The sequence below is a fragment of the Cydia pomonella genome, chromosome 1 (genome assembly GCF_033807575.1).
Source record: "Cydia pomonella isolate Wapato2018A chromosome 1, ilCydPomo1, whole genome shotgun sequence".
NCBI lineage: Eukaryota > Metazoa > Arthropoda > Insecta > Lepidoptera > Tortricidae > Cydia > Cydia pomonella.
Genome location: NC_084703.1, coordinates 46,089,050 through 46,110,705, shown reverse-complemented (window position 1 = coordinate 46,110,705; position 21,656 = coordinate 46,089,050). Strand labels below are relative to the sequence as shown.

General features: G+C 38.6%; 1 protein-coding gene across 8 annotated transcripts in view; it reads left to right on the top strand.

The window, feature by feature from the left end:
- The window catches only part of LOC133525056 (titin), a 117,438-nt gene that overhangs the window by 53,391 nt on the left and 42,391 nt on the right, over window positions 1–21,656 (top strand). For 2 of the 8 annotated variants that reach the window (XM_061861320.1, XM_061861312.1), the window contains exon 1: window positions 19,413–19,547. The exons of 1 other annotated variant lie outside the window; for it this stretch is intronic. In XM_061861320.1, the coding sequence (XP_061717304.1) occupies window positions 19,545–19,547 (3 nt within the window). In that variant the 5' untranslated portion in view covers window positions 19,413–19,544. Of the gene's footprint in view, window positions 1–19,412; window positions 19,548–19,648; window positions 19,803–21,656 lie in introns of those variants that run through there. 5 more of the 8 variants (XM_061861304.1, XM_061861281.1, XM_061861337.1 and 2 more) reach the window with 3 other exon arrangements.

Genomic DNA, 21,656 nt, shown 5'->3' with positions numbered 1-21,656 from the left:
TGCAGGCGTACATAGGCTACGGATACTGCTTACCATCAGGCAGGCCGTATGCTTGTTTGCCACCGACGTAGTATAAAAAAAAGAAATAAAAAAAAAAGATTAAAGTTGGCTTGATAGAAAAAAAAACAGAAATATGTCTAATTTTCAATTGTATATTGTTAGCAGTATTGATTTAGTACCTATAACTAATGATACAATATAGCCGAGGGATTTTACGAGCAAAATTTAAAACTGAAGTATACTTTTAAAGATAATAGCCAGTTCCGCAGCAGTTTTGATAAAAATAAGACCAACTTGCAAATATATACCTACTTTACAAACACAAAAAGAATATGACCAACGTCGTCAAAAAACGTCGAATATTTAACTTCTATTTTTGAAGTCGGTTAAGTAAACAGAAAAATGTCCAGTGTAAAAAATCATTCTCTGACAACTTCGACAAAAACGTTTTCGACTTCTCTATGGTACCGACGACTAGGACAATCCATGGCCCAGAAATAAAAAATGTTTGACGAGTCAATTGTTTATGACGGTTTCATTTTTATCGATAATTCGCAAAAATAACATTCGCGGGCATTTCTTTCTTTTTCAAAAGCAAGAGTTTTTATAAGTTTTTACGCCTACATACATAAGTCGGTAGACTTTGATAAAAGGAGCGTGAATGAAGAAATAGTTGTACATAATTTCTAAAAAAAATTGGCAAAACTCTCATTTTTCGTATAAGCTTTTCTCGCTGACTGTACTTTTACCACGGGCAACTAATAATCATCGTGAGAATTCTAAAAACCACAAACACAATTAGGTTGCGTTGTTTTATCACAGAGTTCCTATGGCCACCTGTGTTCATCATCAGATCAGTTCGATGGTACCATAATATTGCATTGCCACCCGACTTATTTTTCGGCTCATTCGGAAATTGGGAAGTGGGGCTTTAGCTTCTAAGATTTGACACCAACAAAATAACATAAGTACAGTCAGCATCAAAAGTAGCGGATCAAACAAGGTTTCAAAAGTATCTACCATTCTGTAACAGCTTAACAAAATGTGGTGGTTATATATGTAGAACAATTAAGACGGTAAAAGATATACTTTTGAATGTAAATTTTAGAGATTTATCTATATTTGGAAAAGTTATCCGGAATATCAGATACTTTTGGCGCGTTGTTTCATCCGCTACTATTGATGCTGACTGTACATACTAACAGGGTAATGAGAAACTGACTCTGTCTGTCTGTCGTCACGCTTAAACCGCTAAACCGATTTAGATTAAATTTGGTGTAAAGATAAATTAGGGAAGGCCATAGACTCTTTAATAATCATCATCATTAACACTCCACGCTGACGAAGACGTGGACAGAAGCTCGTATTTTATAAAAATAAACAGTGGACGTTTAAAAGTCGAATAATCAGTTATTTACGTAATAACTTTTCATCTAACCTCAACTTTTCAAAAAGTTACCTTACAGAAAACAACAGCCAAATAACACTAGACCCTACTCATAGTGTTGTGTTCCTGCCGGTGAGTAAGGCTGCCAGAGCTCAACGAGGGTTTCGGCAACGCGCATGTAACTCTTCTGGAGCAGGCGTATATAGGCTACGGAGACTGCTTACCATCAGGCGGGCCGTATGCTTGTTTGCAACCGAAGTAGTATTAAAAAAAAAGTTGTTAAAACCAAGTCGTTTAGTAATTTAAATGTGCCAGTGATTCTCGAAATCGACTCTATAAGCGCCACTAAATACGTCATATGGATAGGGACCGTGCGCGTTGGAGAGTCTGCCATCTTGTGGCCTGAATCGGAACCATAAACATGTACATTTACACGTCACGTGTTTTCTTGTGCATAGTAGGTTCTGCCATCTCGTGGGCTACATCGGAACAATAAACATCACATTTACGCCTCGCGCCAAAAATCTGACGGCTCCTGTGCTGCCTCCTACAGTTCATGCACGCTCCCTATACGAAATCTAGTCCGTTCGATGCAGAAAAATCTGGCGATTCCAGTATATGCATAACTCAACATCTCTAAAAAAATCGCTTATCTCATTTCTCCTTTCCAGCGTCGATATGTTTACATGTTGGCCAAAATTCATTAAAGCGTAACTTTTGTTTGACAGGATAACAGTCAAATGGCGTTCTAAAAGTTTTAATCATGTGTCGAAAGATGGCAGTAAATTTACTGTGGCTACATTTACTTTGACAATCTACCTCTATTTCAAATTCTCTTCGGTCATATGGACTGTTTTTTTAAGTCAATAATGTACGATGGGCTTCGTCATAATATCCCATCGCTGGTAACCATATATAGAAAAATATTGTATTTTGCTAGTACAGTCGCCATTAGATATATCGGAGCGGCCGAGGTGCTCAAAAATATCTGAACACTCCCTCTAACGCCTCGATAATAGAGGCGTGTTCCGATATTTGCGAGCACCTTGGCCGCTCTGATATATCTGCTGGCGACTGTACCTAGTGTATCTAACCGTCAATCAGTGTATAATGTACATTGTAAGAGCCAGTTTTATTGAAACTGCTTCGATTCTCGATATCGCGCGTACTCAACAATTAGGGCTGGCACTGCTGTTTTTAACCGACTTCAATTTCATAGAAGGAGGAGGTTCATTTTTTTATGTATGTTCACCGATTACTCCGCCACCCGTGGTCCGATTTCAGTAATTATTTTTATTATGTTATTATACTGGGTGTATTTTTGATAGCTTGCCCGAAAACGCGCGAAGTCACAACCCACCTGAAGTTGTTGCCGATATGACTCCCTCCTTTAGCTGCCGCAAATGCGGTCGCAAATGCCGCTCCCGCATTGGCTTATACAGCCACGAGAGACGTTGTCCTCACATACAATCGCTGCTGCATAAATCATCTGTCAAGATATAGTTGTTAGATTTGTAGCTGGCCCTCAACGGCTTATCTTTTGTCCATTGTTAACTAAAACGGCGCGTGCCACTACCTGCAAAAAAAAAGGGTCGTATAATTGTAATTGGCACCTGAGCGCGGGCTAGTCTAACGCTAAAAAAACCATTGTAGGTGTGCTCTCCGATAACGCGCCTTTGTTACGCATATCGAGGACACATTTTAGGCTGGTTCGGTAGCGTTCGACTCGCGGGCACGCAGTAACCGTATAGGGACCACACAAGAACTCGCAAATTATTTTTCCATTTGTTCATTTTTAATCTTATTTCAATTACCATAGGAGTTGTAATTAAATAACCGGTTAAAGTGACCGGGCCCTTATTTTGCAGATAGTGGCACGCGCCGTTTTAGTTGACAATGGACAAAAGATAAGCCGTTGAGGGCTAGCTACAAATCTAACAACTATACTAAAGACCTTATGATGATGATGGTTTCTGATAGCGCAAACTTAAACTAGACGAAGGTTTACGCTTAAGTAGGACCCCCACTCAGCATAGTGCCGCGGCAATCCGTGGCGCTGGTTTTCAGTGAGGAACTCACAACTAAAGTGCCAATTATATCCACACTTTATCAGGCCTGATATCAGACCCGATTTTGAGCCCGAGAATAGTTTTGGGTTTTCTTGCGAGTTTGAGTCCCGAGTAAGCGAAAGTTTCTAAGAATCTTGAGCGTAGCGAGGGACACAAAAACACGAGATGTAAAATAAGTTTGCTTTCGTGTGACACATACAACTTTTCACCTCAGTAATGAGAGCATATTAAAGGTAAAAAAAAATTAACATCAAATAAAGTTAACCACGTTTATTTACATTAATGAATGAAAGGCATCATCATTATCACGAAAGCTTCTAGAAATATCCCTGTATTCACGGCCTTCATTAAATTAAAAAGCTACTTTGCCTCACTCCCTTGAGTGACGAAAGTAGGCTTGTTCGAGGTGCGGAAGTGAAAAGAATATTTCCCGTTTCACCAAACGTCCGCACATCGTTTACAATATTTGAAATGTAAAAAATGGTTCATATGCAAAAATATCAAACACTGATCACTATTGGCAATTAGAGACAAAGTATTATTTACATTTCAAATATTGTTAACGATGTGCTGATATTCCGTGAAACGAAAACGATTATCAATCTCAAATTCGGGACTGATTTCGGGCCCGAAATCGGTAAGAGTGGATGTAATTGGTACTTAAGAGTTAGTGGCGAGACGTACGTCAACGACACAGAAGAACAGACACAAAAAAACCCAAAATATGAAAACATAAGAAACAAAACAAAAACATTTTTTTTTAACATTATTAAAACAGAACATAATGGGAATATAAAAATACACGTAGTGGCAACCCTAGCATGCAAACTATCCTGTCGGCCAACATTCGTATTTCCACCTCGTTAGGGCCCATTATCCAATGACATTTATAGCACTACCAACATATCGTGTACTTGGGAAAAATCGGAATTGACTATGCTTGTACAAAAATAGTACAATCGTTGCGATATAGGCGGTAATGTGGCCGCAAATATAAGTTTGTACACGTCTGTTATATAGAACATGTTTGAAAATGTGGTACTAGTGTTACTCGATGTATGGAGTTTATTATTGAGTTTACAGTCACGTCGGAAAATATCGATACGAAAAATGTGCCAAAAATATGTATACACTACCTTAATATATGGGCAATAAAGTCTAGTATACATATTTGTGGCACTTTTTTCGTATCGATATTTTCAGACGTGATCGTACCTTACCTATGTATGTACGGGTCAAATCTTGCAAGTTAAATTCGACCCACTTTCCGGTTTCCGATGAAGCTGAAAATTTGCATACATATAAGTCGGGTGACAATGCAATATTAATGGTTAATGGTACCATCGAGCTGATCTGATGATGGAGACAGGAGGTAGCCATAGGAACTCTGTGATAAAACAACGCAACTTAATTGTGTTTGGGGTTTTTAGAATTATCTCGATGAGTATTAGTTGTCTGCGAACAGAAAACAGCAGAACACACAGCAGCAGAGTACAGTCAGCGATAAAAGCGTGTACCAAAACAGAATTTTTTGCCTAAAACTTTTGATATTTCATTTTAACTTTGACGACCGGTTTGGCCTAGTGGGTAGTGACCCTGCCTACGAAGCTGATGGTCCCGGGTTCAAATCCTGGTAAGGGCATTTATTCGTGTGATGAGCATGGATATTTGTTCCTGAGTCATGGGTGTTTTCTATGTATTTATAAATATTTATATATTATATATATCGTTGTCTAAGTACCCTCAACACAAGCCTTATTGAGCTTACTGTGGGACTTAGTCAATTTGTGTAATAATGTCCTATCATATTTATTTATTATTATTACAAAGGGTCTGTTTGTTGTAAACGATTGTGCCTGTGTTCGCGATTATTATCGGTTTTAATTATATTAGGTACAGTAAGCTGTAGGGATAACTAACCCCCCTGTATATAAATTTGTTTGCAGGGAGGTCAACTATCTCTGCAGCGGTCTGTACATTAAACATATATCGTGCAATATATGACACGCGCGGGAATCAACCAAGCCTTGGTTCTCTTCTCCTCATTCATATTCTCCGTCTCAGTGGATCTGGAAAAACCTTACGCGCTGGCCACGGCATTGTATGACTGGCTTAGGCTAAGGTGACAACCATAGGTGGGAACGAAAGGTCCGATCGGTTTGTCTTGCTCCAACCTATGGTTGTCGCCTTAGCCCAAGCCAGTCGCGCAATGTCGTGGCCAGCGCGTTACGCGTATTCATCCCGTAGCCTAGTTGCGAGTACTCCTAGTACCGCCGCCGTCCATTTTGAGCCATTTTTCCAGCGCATTGTGGTGTCACTCGCTTACAAAGGGCCTGTTTGTTGTAAACGACTGTGCCTGTATTCGCGCGATTTTTATCGGTTTATTTTATTAGGTGCACTATATAGATGTCGTACAATATTATGAAAAAGATACATATGCATCTTATAGCCTAAGCTACAGATACACATAACATAAACATAAACAGTAACAAAGCTTATTTCAAAACACGTATTCCATGGTTACTTTCATATAAAACACAAAATTAAAAATAGTAAGTGTGTACATGTGCCTGAACTAGGATTCAGGAACAAAGCTATTTGTTAGAATGAGATAATTATATTAATCTCTCACTCTGTAGTATAGCTGTGTCTCTACTTACGTATTAAGTTAAACTGCCCGGCTAACCCGGCTTAACGGCCCGATTCGAACAATGCTTATAAGATGTCACACCGATATGATACTGATTTGCCAGTGACGAAAGTGACATTTATTAACCAAAAAATTATCAAGCAATTGTTTTGTTGGTGTCTGATTTGTAACTAATGCAAATGTTATGGTTTGTACCAAAAGTACGTTTAAGTAGATTAATTAAGTATATATTTTACGACCGGTATGTACTTTTAAGGTTTCGAGCATTTGTGTGTAGTATTGCACATTCTCGTTGTTTTGTATTTTTTTGTTATTTTTAATTGAGGCCTCAGAGGGGCATATATATATGTAAAATTTGAGCTCCAGGGGCGGCATCAGCTGCCTCTACCTGCCTACGCCCATAATGTTTACGAGTATATCTGTTTCTGTAATTCCTTCACCGCTCGCATACATGGCGGATTTACAAATTAACATTTTCTTGGTTTTTTCAACACCATAAGTTACATTAAATATATACATTACCTACTAATACACGGAAATTCTCAATCGCACACGCATACAGCGTCTAATCGAAGTATTGTGAACATCTGCGTTTGCGCAGACGGCCTTGCGACCGCCCCACTTGCAACAGTTGACCACACAGCGCCATGGTATGCGCTGTCTTATGCAGCCGTACAAATACTTATATATGTATAGTACTAAAAGCGCTGCTGGCTTAGCGGTAAGAGCGTGCAACTTGCAATACGAAGGACGCGGGTTCAAACCACGGCTCGTTCCAATGAATTTTTCGGAACTTATGTACAATATATCATTTGATATTTACCAGTCGTTTTTCGGTGAAGGACAATGTGAGGGAACCGGACTAATCCCAATAAGGGCTAGTTTAACCTCTGGGTTGAAATGTCAGATGACAGTTGCTTTCGTATCAACGTTTTCGTTGCCAAGCGGAACTCAGGCTCCCATTAGCCGTGGCAGACTGCCGGGACAACGCGAGGAAAACGGAGAGTACTAAAAAGGTCACTAAAAGTTTTGGCTGGCTAAAATTAAATTAAATATGTCGGCCGTGGCACAATCATGTGTGTTGTGTCAACTGAAACGTCTATTACTTCGTAGCTATTCGTTATGTTCACTTCAGTGTTGCTTTTAGTACATAGACTTGGCCACCTCTTGGCCTAGCAGTAGTCTTTGTTTGTTACTTGACCAACGAACCGAATCGGTATCCGCTATAGCCTTTGTTTAGCCGACTTGGAGCAAGGAGGTTGTGTTTATCGGCCTGTCCAATCGGGACGGTAATGTACTCGGGTTCTGGTACGTCTGGCAGTGGCGATGAGCGGAGCCTAAAGGTAAAAGTGGGTTAGTTGCCCCACTTTTTCAAATGTTCAATTATTATGCAGAAGATAAGCTTTGAATAGAATAGAATAGCAAATGAGACTTAACGCAAACGCGTACGTCGCGTCTCGCTATCGAATAAATGTACACTAGGGGTACAGCTTTGCGAGTTTCTCTGTCAAAGTTGTGTTCGATACCTAGCTTCTCTGCAAATTAAAATGTTAGTCTCATTATCATATTTCGTGTTACCGGAAACCCTGCTGACTTTAGTTTCTTGACTTTAGCTTCTCTGCAAATTTAAATGCTTGTCTTATCATATTTCGTTTCACTGGAAACCCTGCGGAATCTAGTTTCTTGACGCCAGTTATACGTCATTTATGTGTAGGTACTTTTATCCTACATAATATTAGGCTTACTTGGGCGGTTTACAAGTAATTTATTTGTTTGATTTCTTGTAGGTTTAATAGCTTTTTGTTTACAACCTTGATTTCCTATTATATGGTTTTTGAGCTCCCGTTATTTCGACGCAGTTATAGGTAAAAAACTTAAGTAAGTCACCTGTTGTATGTAGTTGTGACGTGTTCGAATAGACATTTGTTTTGTTTGTGTGTGTCTTTTAAACATGTATTGTCTATTTGAACACGTCACAACTACATACAACAGGTGACTTACTTAAGTTTTTTACCTATACATACATCTTGTCTTGTTCACGGGTAACTGCGGAGGACTGCGTCGAAATATCGGGAACTCAAAACCAATATAAAAGGTCAATTTAAGTCTAATGAACCTGAGCCTACCTAATATTATGTAGAAAAGATTTTAAAAGAATGGAATACAAATAAAAAAGTACATATTTTATAGTAAAGTTTGATTGGACACTCTAAGTTGAACAAATACATGTTTCAAATCGGAAAGAAACAAGATGCGACATGCGGGTTCTGCCAGGAGTCAGGAGATACTGCAATGCATATCCTCTGTTCCTGTGGACCACTAATGTCAAAAAGTAATATCTATTTAGGCCGTATTGGTACCCTATGAGGTACAGAACATTACGGCCCAAAGAATACGAAACTTCCCGGATTCCACGGGCATTAGTAATGAATAGATCACTGATTGGTCGAAGTAGCACTCAAAGCCTCTCAACACCCTCAAAAAATAATAATAATATCGTCATACACTCATAATACCCGTGACACAGAAACGAGACACAGTACAAGTGTAACATTAATATCGATGGCACATTAGCATCTGTTACATAACGTTACATGTAATGTGTTATATTAACGCGCTGCCAGCACATGCCGGTTTAAGGTGTTTTATGAAATGACTACGTGATAACTTAATGTTACTGGGTCATACACATTTTATAGAATGGTTAACTCTTTCGCGTCTTCCTGTAGACAGCAAAGTTAAGGAAATCTAAAGCTAATTTGGACGCTACACTCTTAAAGGCGAGATACATTTTTTCAGAACTCAATTTATGCAGAAGTTAAGACAACATTTATGCAATGCTGCGATTCCTTACAACCACTAGAGGTCAAGCCAAGATGACAATCGTACATCGACAAAAGCCAAACGAAAAGCTTCTATTGTATTCTATTATATTCTTTTTTTTATACTACGTCGGTGGCAAACAAGCATACGGCCTGCCTGATGGTAAGCAGTCTCCGTAGCCTATGTACACCTGCAACTCCAGAGGAGTTACATGCGCGTTGCCAACCCTACCCCACCCCCCTCGTTGAGCTCTGGCAACCTTACTCACCGGCAGGAACACATCACTATGAGTAGGGTCAAGTGTTATTTGGCTGCGGTTTTCTGTAAGGTGGAGGTACTTCCCCAGTTGGGCTCTGCTCTAGATCTGGAATGACATCTGCTGTGCTGTGCCCTACCACACAAGGCGAGATGACATTCACATTGCCCATACCTCTCTTTTGGACGTAGTTTAAGAACATACCCGGGTCTAAAAGTAAAATTGTATGTAAATGACTTAAATTATGACTATATCCATACATAATTTAAGTTTCGATTGGAGTTTTCCATCAATGACTGTGATCTTGGCTAGGTTACACTGGGATGCTCCGAACATCCAAAACACGAGCCTAGCGTCTCCGATCGTCAAACACATAATACCTGTGACACAGAAACGAGACACAGTACAAGTGTAACACTAATATCGATGGCACATTAGCATGTGTTACATAACGTTACATGTAATGTGTAATATTAACGCGCTGCAGGCATATACTGTTATTAGGTGTTTAGTGAAACGTCCATTGTTATTAGTACGGTCACGTCTAGAAATATTGATACGGACAAAGTGCCAAAAATATGTAAACACTACCCTAATATATGGGCCATAAGGTCGTATATACATATTTTTGGCACTTCGATCGTGTCAATGTTTTCAGACGTGACTGTACAATATTTACAATATTTTTGGGCCTTAATTTTTTATTTTATTTGGATTTTAGGTGCTTGAATGTTTTTTTACTATATCAGTACATCACTTGAACGAAACTGCTGGTGGCCTAGTGGTAACAGCGTGCGACTTGCAATCTGGAGGTCGCGGGCTCAAACCCAGGCTCGTGCCAATGAGTTTTTCGGAACTTATGTATGAAATATCATTTCGTATTTACCAGTCGCTTTTTGGTGAAGGAAAACATCGTGAGGAAACCAGACTAATCCCAATCAGGTCACTTTCATAAAAACTAGTCACTACGCTTATTCTAGGGATTAGTTGCTAAACGGTCCCCAGGGTCCCATGAGCTGAGGCAAAAATCCCGGGATAACGCGAGGAAGATGAGTACATTACTTGAAAAATTATACAAGGATCAAGAATCTTTCAAGGGAACAAAATATGGTATAAAGGAAAGAGAGAGAGAGGAGAGGTGGTACCGTATAATGAATTGTAAATAGATGGACAAAGTCGCGGGTATAAGTTAGTATATTATACAAGCGTTTAAGATATTTAAAAGTTGTTTTATGGCTTTTCTTTCTTATTCATGACGTTCTCACGATAGTCAAGTCAATATACACACAACTGCACAAGTTCATACCTACTAGAGATGTGCCGACTACGGTTTTGGCCGACTAGCCGACTAGCCGACTAGTCGGCAGTCAGGTGGCCGACTAGTCGGCCGACTAGTCGGCGTAGCCGACTATGGTCTTCGCCTAAGTTCGGGCGTAATCGGGAACGTTCGGGTCGCCTGATTCGCTGCCGCACGTGGTTGCGTTTTCATGTTTTGACTAGTTTTGTTTACCTTTCCGATTCACTTGTTGCTCCGGTGTGTTATTATTAGAAAAACATACATAACGAATCGTAATTGTTGTTTAAAAGTTTAAATAAACAAGTAGTGATCTTTATAAACATTATGACTAAAAGAAAATCACGCGTGTGGACATTTTTTGACGATGTTGAAGATGATTCAAGTAAAGTGAAGTGTAATCAATGCCAAGTACTTATTTCGCGAGGTGGACTGGGTAAATCGGCAAACACTTCGAGTATGGTGGTTTTTTATTTTATTTCCTTATTTTTTTGGAAGATCTAGGCAGCCGACTATTCGGCTCATTTTGCCGACTAGTCGCCGACTAGTCGCCGACTATAAATGTGGCCGGATAGTCGGCTTTCCCGACTAGTCGGCGACTAGTCGGCACATCTCTAATACCTACCTACTTTATGAATGGAATTCATTCATATAGTGGGTATGCACTTCTACAGCTCACTATATGTTAGATTAGGCTGGGTTTTTAAATCATCATTCGCTTGCCCTTATCCCATTCATTTGGGGTCGGCGCAGCATGTCTTTTCCTTCCATATCTTTCTGTCACCCGTCATCTCATCGTTCACTCGTGTTCGTTTCATGTCATGGGTATTTAAATATCCACCGCTTAAGCAAAGCTTTTCAGTTTTTGTCCCTTTAAGTTAAGGCAATTTAATTGACTAATGATTAAGAGTTAGCTCATATTAATTACTTCAGGTGCATACCAAACGCGAGCGAGGCGAACCACGGAAGGCATGTAAGCAATTTGAATCTCTGTCTATACTGGACATTTGTAGGTGATACAAGATATATGTACGAGATTGTACTCATTGCTATGATGAACTTTTACTATAGCAGCAACTTTGAAATCACAAAAAAAATCTATGAGTATTGTGGCGTCACCGAAAAATTACACACATTAATTATGGAAAGTGCGCGTTTGCTATTTACATATATGTAAAGTGAAGGACTAGATAACAACGATGACTCTCAACTGAGACTTATAATGGTCAAAACGTGAAGTTTCGTTGGTTCAATTCTTCATTTTATGTGACTTATCCAGGGCAATAAAAATATTTTATCCAAGAACGGCCATGACAGAGTGTAAAAATGGGTAAATAACTTTTTAGTACTTATGAGTTTAGGTTAGGTATGCGACTTTCTTGTTCACATCTCAAAATAATCGGACTTTAAAGGCTAATTTTTCGTACTTTATCCTTGGCGGGATATTAAAACCTTTTTTTTTAAGTCGTATGATACAAGTCTTGCAAAAACGTGAACTTTTGTTATGACGAAAAGACACCGTATTATCCGAACGTTTCTGACACCTACAAGATATAAGGGATTATTCGACGCTCATGCCATTATTGTTTCTTCCTAGTCATGAATCCCGTTTCAGTTCATTCACCGTTGAGCGTTCGACTCAGTACTCTAGCAATAGGAACACCAATTCTGATTAGTCATTACTGTTCCATTCGGGAATTTTAAAAACGGCCGAACGCGCGGCTTGCCGCGACGCAATCGGGCAAAAAGCGAAAGTGGTCGCTCCAAAAGAAGAATGGAGGCCGCCCGGCCGTAGGGCTGACAAACATGCTCAATCAATTATTTGAACCGATTTTTTTTTGGGGTTGTTTATCTCAGATTTTAATAAAATTTAAGAAGTATGGAGAGCTCCGTATTCTGGAGTTAAATAATGCGGGACAATTTTTTTCCGTTGAGGTTCGTAAATGCCATAACCACGTTTTCGTAACTCGTTGAAATATTTTGTAGGATACAGTAAAATTGTGCTTTTATTGTACAGAATAGGGAACTCTATATATCCACCAAATTTTACCGAACTACATATGACGACAAAAAAAAACTACAGCAAAATAAAAATCAGTGCATTTATGGTGCATTAGCGATGAAGAGTACGGGTTGAAGGGAAATTATAAATATTTATAAAGAGAGTAACGCTGTATTTACGAAATCTAAAACGGTACTGGAAAATTACCTCCAAAGTTTCCTGATATTACTTTCGTGGTTCTCGAAAAAGACGTTTATTTTTAAGTTAGGTACTCGATTGAGTCCAACAAAATAAAATCACAGGCATTACCTAGTCCTACAATAGATCAATATATTAAACCCATCGGTTGACTGGTAGAGTATGCCTTAAGACATTATATCCGCCATTTGTATGTATTGTGCAATAAAGATTAACCCCCTTATTCATAAAACGTTACGAGCCTGATTTAGTTAAATTATGTTTTATCCCTTTCTTACAATGACAGACAAAGAAAACTCAGGCCAGTTACGCGTTTATGAATAACGCCATAAATAAATAAATAATTGAAGCATTATTATCTAACTACGCTGCATCATACAGCAACAACCCTAAGAACTCATGAGACTCGACCACATCATCTGTTCATTCCACATCACCAGTATCACAAACTAATAGGGTTCTTTTTCGTTGAACAAGTTGCATATATAATTGGCGATCGGTTTGTAGTACAAAACGTACCAGTTTTAAGAATCGGTGCCACAGGTTGGTTTGGTTACTATCTACATATGACACTAGTGTTAGTACATATTAATATCACCCACCTGGCTATTTCCATACATTTAAGTACCGATTGGCTCAACGGTAGTCATCGTGGCTAGGCGCCCAGAAGCTGTTGTAAATAGCCGGAGGAACGCACAATTAAAATGTCCTCACCGGGATTCGAAGGACCATCGACTTCATAGGCTCTCACTACCGACTAGGCCAGACCGATCGTCACAATCACAACTTCGATCTGTCGGCAGTTTTAGGAATGAAGTATTGTTTCCAGTGGTCTAAATTATTCGCAATTGTAAAGGGGCCCACTTGATTACCAGTTCGCCGGACATTATCGGCCTATCAGTTATTCGTAATCGCTGAAGGGACCCAGTTCGCCGAACGATATCAGCCTGTCAGTTATTTGTAAAAGCTGAAGGGGCCCACTGGTTACTAGTTCGCCGGACAATATCGGCCTGTCAGTTATTCGCGATTGTTAGCTTTCGCAAAATAACTGACAGGCCGATATCGTCCGGCGAACTGGTAATCAGCCTATTAAGAACTGTGTGTTAATTATTTGGGTGACTTGGAATGGCACTTGCCTCTTATAGGGCGCGTTTAGACGGCGCGCGAACTCATACGCGGACTATTTAACACATTTAAACCTACCGACCAAATACAGAAACGTAATGAAATCCGCATGCTTCTCGCACCGTCTAAATAAGCCCATAGGTGATAATGAATCCTGCCGAATCTGTCCAAATGTTAACCTTTCACATGTTAGGTTTAGCGTAGGCATAAGGCCGTTGCAGCCTCTGGCGAGGCCGGACGCCTTATGCGTTCAGCGTGGGCGTCGTTACGTCATCGCCAAATATCATTGGCAACTTGGAACGCGAATCTTGCGGGACAGAGAAATTTCTTGGGGTCAGCGACGGAATATATACAACTGTTGCAAAAACTGTAGCATTTGCCTTTAAGAGGGAAGTATGGAACGCACTCGTCCATACAATCAGAACTGAGTGTTGACAAAAACGGGACCAATCTGTATATATGTAAAATCAAACGCAAAAATAATTTTCAAAATCGGTTCAGAAATTACGGTGTTATGGAGTAACAAACATTAAAAAAAAACACAACCGAATTGATAGCGTCCGCCTTTTGAAATCTTGAAGTCGGTTAAAAAGAGAAAATGTTTTTCCACTTCTAAATATTTCCCATTCTCCATGAATTTATTATGTTACTGACACAATGAAAAATGATTTGTTAAGATTTAGTTTTTAATTTAGATTTTCATAGAAAAAGTACCGTATATTTCGATAGGATTGCAATCCTTCCCTCTTAAGATGTACGCTCTTTTCTTGAAGGTCCTATCGATCCTGACACACCGCGGGCGACAGTTCATTCCACAGTTTAGCTGTGCGAGGCCTGTCCGCCCTCGGAATACCCAACTGGCGCCAAGCGACGCAGGATAGGGCAGAGTGGCGCTCTCTTGTGTCAGAGGCCAAGATCCTGTTTTGGTCACTGAGCCAGTGAAGTAAGCAAGCAAGTAAGCTGTGCGAAGCAGGGAGCACACTGTTAGTAACGCGTATCATGACCGTAGACTAGGTGTATGCATCCATAATATATTTCAAGCGTTGGTGATTAAAGCACATAAAAATAAAGCTATCTGAACCAGAAAGGAAAGCATATGTAGCGTGGGTTGGTTATGCCTTTGCTTTGATTATAGCTTTTAACTGTGCAGATATTTTCTAGAATGTAGTAGGTTAGGTAGGTTTACTAGAAATGTTATTACTTTCTTACAAGAATCACTTGAAAACGCCCACCTATAGGTATCTACAATGCCTATTTCTAGATAATACAGATAGAAACAAATGATCCTGCTTCAAGTATTTAAATTATACAAGATGAAGGTCTACATGTCATTATGTTTGTATGTCTATGTTAATAGCGCAACTTAACCCACTCTTGAATAACTTAACAAGTGATTTATTCAACTATGTACCTACCTACTTAACTGCTTAATATAGTTATACAGACAACGAACTAGTATAACTTCTAGTAACTATACACAGAAGTATTTCTAGAGCTGAAACATGACCCCATGTCTTCGAGCAAGACCGGCTTCTGACACGTCGGAAGGGAGGAGCCCAAGCGATATCTTCCGTATTAATCGTTCTGTCATTTATTGCGGGAGGAAACATGCACACAGTTGCACTTCTCACTCACTACATACACAATCCAATCTGTAATGACGATACAAATACATAGAAAATGACACACGTCAAAGATAAATCTTGCACACCTCGATGTCTACTTGCGTTCGGACGAGTCACAACACGCACCGCACTATGCCCAGTTGGGCATGTGCTTCGGCAGAGGGGAAATACTGCGAATGCCAACTCCCTTCCCGGTGTTGCTCGAAGCCCCAAGTATATTGTGCCGCGTGAAACTCAACTGTACAGCGTGCTATTTGATAAAGTTAAAAATTGTAATGCTGCGCAAGAGGTTTGACTTAACATATAGAGTTTTATTTTAGCCAATCAAAAATTTTATTAACCAATCTCAACTTTTTTATAGCGGGAAATTGTGTACCTATTCGGTAATATTCAAAGCTGCGGGTGGGGTATATTTATAGATAAGGGATAATATGTGACAAATAAGGACCTTATGGACCGTTTTTCGAGCCAAAGATGTACTGAGAACTTCGTCTGTACATTATATGTATATTCTCTCGCTGTTCGTGGCCAAAAGCAATAGTTTTCAACTTTTCACTCAATTGTGCTCGCGCGGCGGCCCACTACTGTTCTGAGCAGTATAGTTAAGATATATGTATGAAATCTTTTAATGATACAAACTTTGATGCCTGGGGTTCATAGCATAACACTTCTTTGTTACAACCACACTCATTTATGACAGTTCCGCTTGCCTACGCCGTCATAATCAAATCAAAGACCAGTCTTACAACACATCTTTATCCCTATTAATAAGGCCTATGTTTTCTTTGACTGCTTCTAAATTCAACCTTAATGTCTAAGTGATAAAGTTTCACATTGCACGGATTCGTTGGCTAGAAAATTTCCTTCGGAAGGGCGTATGAATGCGGTTAATGATATTCTAAATTAGATCATAACTTAGTCTCGTTCAGGTGCATTTTCTGATGAACGCCTGAGTGGAAATATAGGTCTACTAATAAATGCGTTTATTATCCATATTATTGTGTTTGTTTACTTTATAAAATTCGTAAGGTGTAATTTATTTCATCGCACTTGCTCGTAAAGGTTGTTATACCGCGCAAGGAGTAATATAGCTGAATTTTCCCTAGGGAGTGCTTTGGACAACGGTGGTCATATTTATGTAAATAAAGCTGTAATATTTGTAAAGTTCTAATTTGACTATCATTAACTATTTTGGCTTTATCGCCCGTACGGGATATTGTACGTCAATACGTTTCTAGTGTCAAATAATATTCAATGAAACTATATATATATATATATATATATATATATATATATATATATATATATATATATATATAGGTAGGTAATACTACCCAAGTATAGGTAATCCACAAGCTTCGAACTGTGGGCCAAAACTATGAAGAGACATCCAAATAATAATCACACCTGGGGCCCATTTCTCGAACGGTATTAGTCTAATATTATTAGTGTGTTGCCATGGTAACCCATACGACTTGACAGTTCGTGGACTAATAATATTAGTCTAAAGCCATTCGAGAAATGGACCCCAGATGTGATTATTATTTGGATGTTTTGTCATAAATGGAAGAAAAATCTCTTACAACACCAAAAACAGGATTGGCATTGATACTTAATTACGTAATGAACTTGTGAACCATACTTGCAGTACAGGGGCCCATTTCTCGTACGGTATTAGACTAATATTATTAGTCCACGAACTGTGTAGTCGTATATATGGGTTACCATTACCATGGCAACTCACTAACAATATTAGACTAATACCGATCGAGAAATGGGCCCCAGATTAAAATTGGGTTGAATTACGGCAGGTATTAGTAAAATCTTTTTCAAAATGGTATTAAAACCTTATAATTTTTCACATAGTTGCAGTACTGGACTAAAATTGGATACTTTTACGGTAGATATTGATCTTATTTACAAAAAATCCAATAAAAAAATCTTACACAGAAACATTTTCCAAATGGTCCCTAAATGATACTAAAACTTTATAATGTTTCACATACCTTCAATGATGATAACCTCTAAAACCGTGGGTTCGTCGACCGTAGGCGGGACAAGGTTTTATTGGACCATAAATAATTCGTCTGCATTATCGAAATAAAAATAAACTGCCAAAATGAGCGGGAGAGATTCAGTCTTTAAAAATCCGACTCGATTTAGTATTGTAAAAAGTTTATTTTACAATTCTTTACTGGGCTCTAATAAATAGCTGCCAGGATTGCATCTATTAGTGATCGTCTACTTCACGTTTTCCCGGCATTTTTGCCACGGCTTATGGAAGCGTGGGTCCGCTTGGCAACTAATCCCAAGAATTGGCGTAGGCGCTAGTTTTTACGAAAGCGACTGCCATCTGACCTTCCAACCCTCTGCATTGCAGTTAAACTAGGCCCTATTGGGATTAGTCGAATCGACTTCGCGCAACTTGTCGTCCCTTTGCGTGCACTACCACAGATAAGATAGTGACTTGAACGTTGACAACCCTAAATAGCCGATAGGGATAGTGCCATTCATTAGAAAGAGACCGCATGATTCGTCCCTGAAACCCTGTCAAACTTCGGTCTTGTAGGAAGTTTCTTTTCTGTATGATAGTACTATTACTTATTCTGTGGTATGAGTTAAATATTTCGATAACGTCAAATCAAAGTTAATGAAATCAAGATCAGAATTTGAAAGCAGGAATGCCGCTTCGGGAATGTGTCGAGAAAGAAAGTCATTATACTCATTACGCAAGTGTTGATGATGTTTTTATTGCTGAAATATTAAATGCATTTACGTATTGCATGGTAAATTAAGAGAATAAATTGAAATGTCAATATAATGGAGTTTTTTAGAAGCTTTCTTTTTAACTTGCAATGTTTGTATGTATATGATATATGTTTGTTCACATTTCATACATATGTAAGTTGGGCGACACTAAAATATTATGGTACCGTCGAGGTGATCTGATGATGGACGTAGGAGGTGGCCATAGGAACTGTGATAAAAAAAAACGCAACCTAGGGTTTGTTAGAATTATCTCGATGAGTATTACTTGTTTTTGGTAATATTGCCTTGTCGCTCAAATGACTTCATATTGGGATGTGCGTCTCATTTTGCTTGCAAAATTGGACCTGAACATGCATAAAACATTGCAAGCTAAATAAAAGCTTGTAAAAAGGGATTTTACTCTTAACTCACAATGCAATGTTGACATGACTTGCTTCAAGTTCGGAAATACTACATACGTATCCGGTGAGTGAAGATATGTAAAGGAATTTCATACAGTCTTACACACCTACTCGTAGGCCTGTAAACCTTCTTTTGTTTTTAATCGTGAAATTGTGACACAACATCTGGGCATTCAACCACCAAATAGTAGTAGATTCGTAATTTGTTTTTAGGCATGTTAACCTACGAATATAACATTTCATTGCAAGTTTGTGAAAAGCAGTATACAAATCTCGGCAGGAAAAGAGGTTGCCCGCCGCGTAACCCAATCTGCGCGTCTATATCTACTTGGCCTGCAACCTGCAATCCTTCCTTTCGCGGCTTCTATAGTAATGTACTATTTCTAATTGTTTTACCTATATATTTTATATATTTTTTTATTTATTTTTACTAGTTCATACAACCATCTATCGTAAGACCCAGAGGCAGTTGTTTTGCTTTTAAATTTGGAACTCACATAAGGTAGAAGTACTAGTGCTCGACGCTGCACTAGTACTCGACATGGGCACTTTATGTCAAAGTGACAAGGATTAAGTTCGAATACAGAAAAATCTTCGTTGTTCAAATTTAACCTACTTATATTTCCATGAAATAAAAAGCCCATGTCGGTGACTAGTGCAGCGTCGAGCACTAGTACTGCTACCTTACTCAATAAAAGTTTAAAATTGTTTTAGAAATATGTACAAAAATTTGTATCAAGAGGTTAGAAATAATGAATGGCCAGCGCCTATTCAGTGTTCGTAATAACGCAAGCTTCGCGCAGCTAATACGTGCCGCGCCTGCGCCCGCGACGGTCGCCCGGGACGATGGCGCCGTGAATTGCCAAGTGCGTTAGGAATTAGGAAAGTGCAGTGCCGTGTGTGTGAGCTTTACTTTTTCTGTTATATTGGCTAAATTGGATTTTGATGGTGAGTGATTTTGCTGAAGTTATGTACAGTTCAGTTTTTATCTGGAACCAAAAGTGTTATTCCACTCTCAAAAGTTGATTTCATTAATTTTTTTTTTAGTTTAATCATATCACATTAGTAAAGGTTTAAAAGTGAAGTCATATTATTTTAAGCCGTAATAATATTATTTAAAAAGTTTCAATATACCTTTATTTGTACACGAATGGTACCTTGTTCAGTATTTTGTACTAAACCAAAGTGTGGTGTATAAAATAGGTAGGCACTATTAAATATTATACTTACTTATGAACAATATAGTGATTGCATAAAAATGCAATCGATTACCTTTATTGAAACTTGAAGTAATACATGAGAATAATTTATTTCAGGTAATTAACTATTTTATGAAATTAATGAGCCATACATATAGTAAAACTAGTATGAAAAAAAAACTTATTATTAATATCTATAGCTATTCTAATATTCCGGCTGTGGAATGAGCTCATGCGAGGTTTTCTCGAGGGGCAACGGGATAGGGCTCTTCAAAAAAGGAGTGTATAAGTTTTTAAAGTGTCGGCAACGCGCATGTAATTACCCTGGAGTTGAAGGCTACCGTGATTACTTACCATCAGGTGGGCCGTATGCTTGTTTGCCACCGACGTCGTATTAAAAAAGTAAAAACAGTGAGCCCGTCGAGGACAAGTAACGTGTTATTGCGCATGTGTACAGTCACGTCTGAAAACATCGACACGATTGAAGTGCCAGAAATATATATACACGACTTTATGGCTCACATATTAGGGTAGTGTATACAATTTTTTAGCACTTTGTCCTTACCGATATTTTCAGACGTGACCGTACAGGGAATCAAAACTAATCTTACCATAATTATTACCTACTCTAATACGAAGAAAATCTTTTAAAATATCATGTGAAGTGAACTAAGGCATCCAAAGTTATCCTATACGAGTAAATCAAGCTAATAGGTAAATAAGAAAATCTCGCTTATCTTTGAGGATCGGTCTGGCCTTGTGGGTAGTGAACCTGCCTATAAAGCCGATGATCTCGGATTCGAATCCCGGTAAGGGCATTTATTTATGTGATGAACACAGATATTTGATCATGAGTCATGGGTGTTTTCTATGTATGTATTTATCTATACATGTATGTACTTATATATTATCACCAATAACCCATAGTACAGGCTTTGTAGTTTGTGGCTACGTCGATCTGTGTAAGATTATGGCCTAATATCTATTTATTTATTTATTAACAAACCCGTTCTCTATTAAATAAACCATCGCGCCACGACTTTTTAAATAACTTAGTCCAAATAGAAAAACAGTTTTTTTTCAGAGATTTCTTCCCATAACAAAGAGTTGACAAATACTAATCGGTTACAAACACTCTTTGACTAAGCCCACCAAAAAAGGCGTAAATGAGGATATCAGCATATTTTGCAAACTTCGCATTCACTACTCCTCGACCGCCTTGCTTTGATCCCCGTTTATTAGTTCTGTTACGTTTTTTGACCGAGCGAACGCGTATATACTTGGGCAAAATTGCGTGAGTATAGAATATAATAGAATAATATTTATTCTGGCAACACATCAATTATTACAAAAACGAAAATACATTAACAACAACAAGAAATAAAAGAAAACTTATTGAATACTTAACTTATCCTATTATTACATATTTTGCGACTTTCGTATGTCTGGCTATTTATCTCCCCAATACGGCTATCCCCAGTTTTACTTACTTACTTACTGCTGTGGCACAGCGACCCGAAGTAGATCTTGGCCTCCGACACCAAAAACCGCCATGCTTCTCTGTTCAAAGCCGTTTCTGTCCAGTCGAGGACGGCGCCGAGTTCGCTAATGTCTTAGGAGGCCTAGGTACCGCTGGAGAGAGTGTTAAGCGGACAGTCATTTAAACGACAGCTAAAGCAGTGGCTAATAGATCAAGATTATTACGATTTAAAGCAGTATTTTTTATTTAAGTCCGTGTAATTTTAGATGTACTTAATATAAATTTAAGGGATCTGTATATATATTGTAATTGTGTAATATTGTATACCCGAAAAGGGTAGCCGTTATGACTCTGTATCATTTTAACATCTTGTTTGAC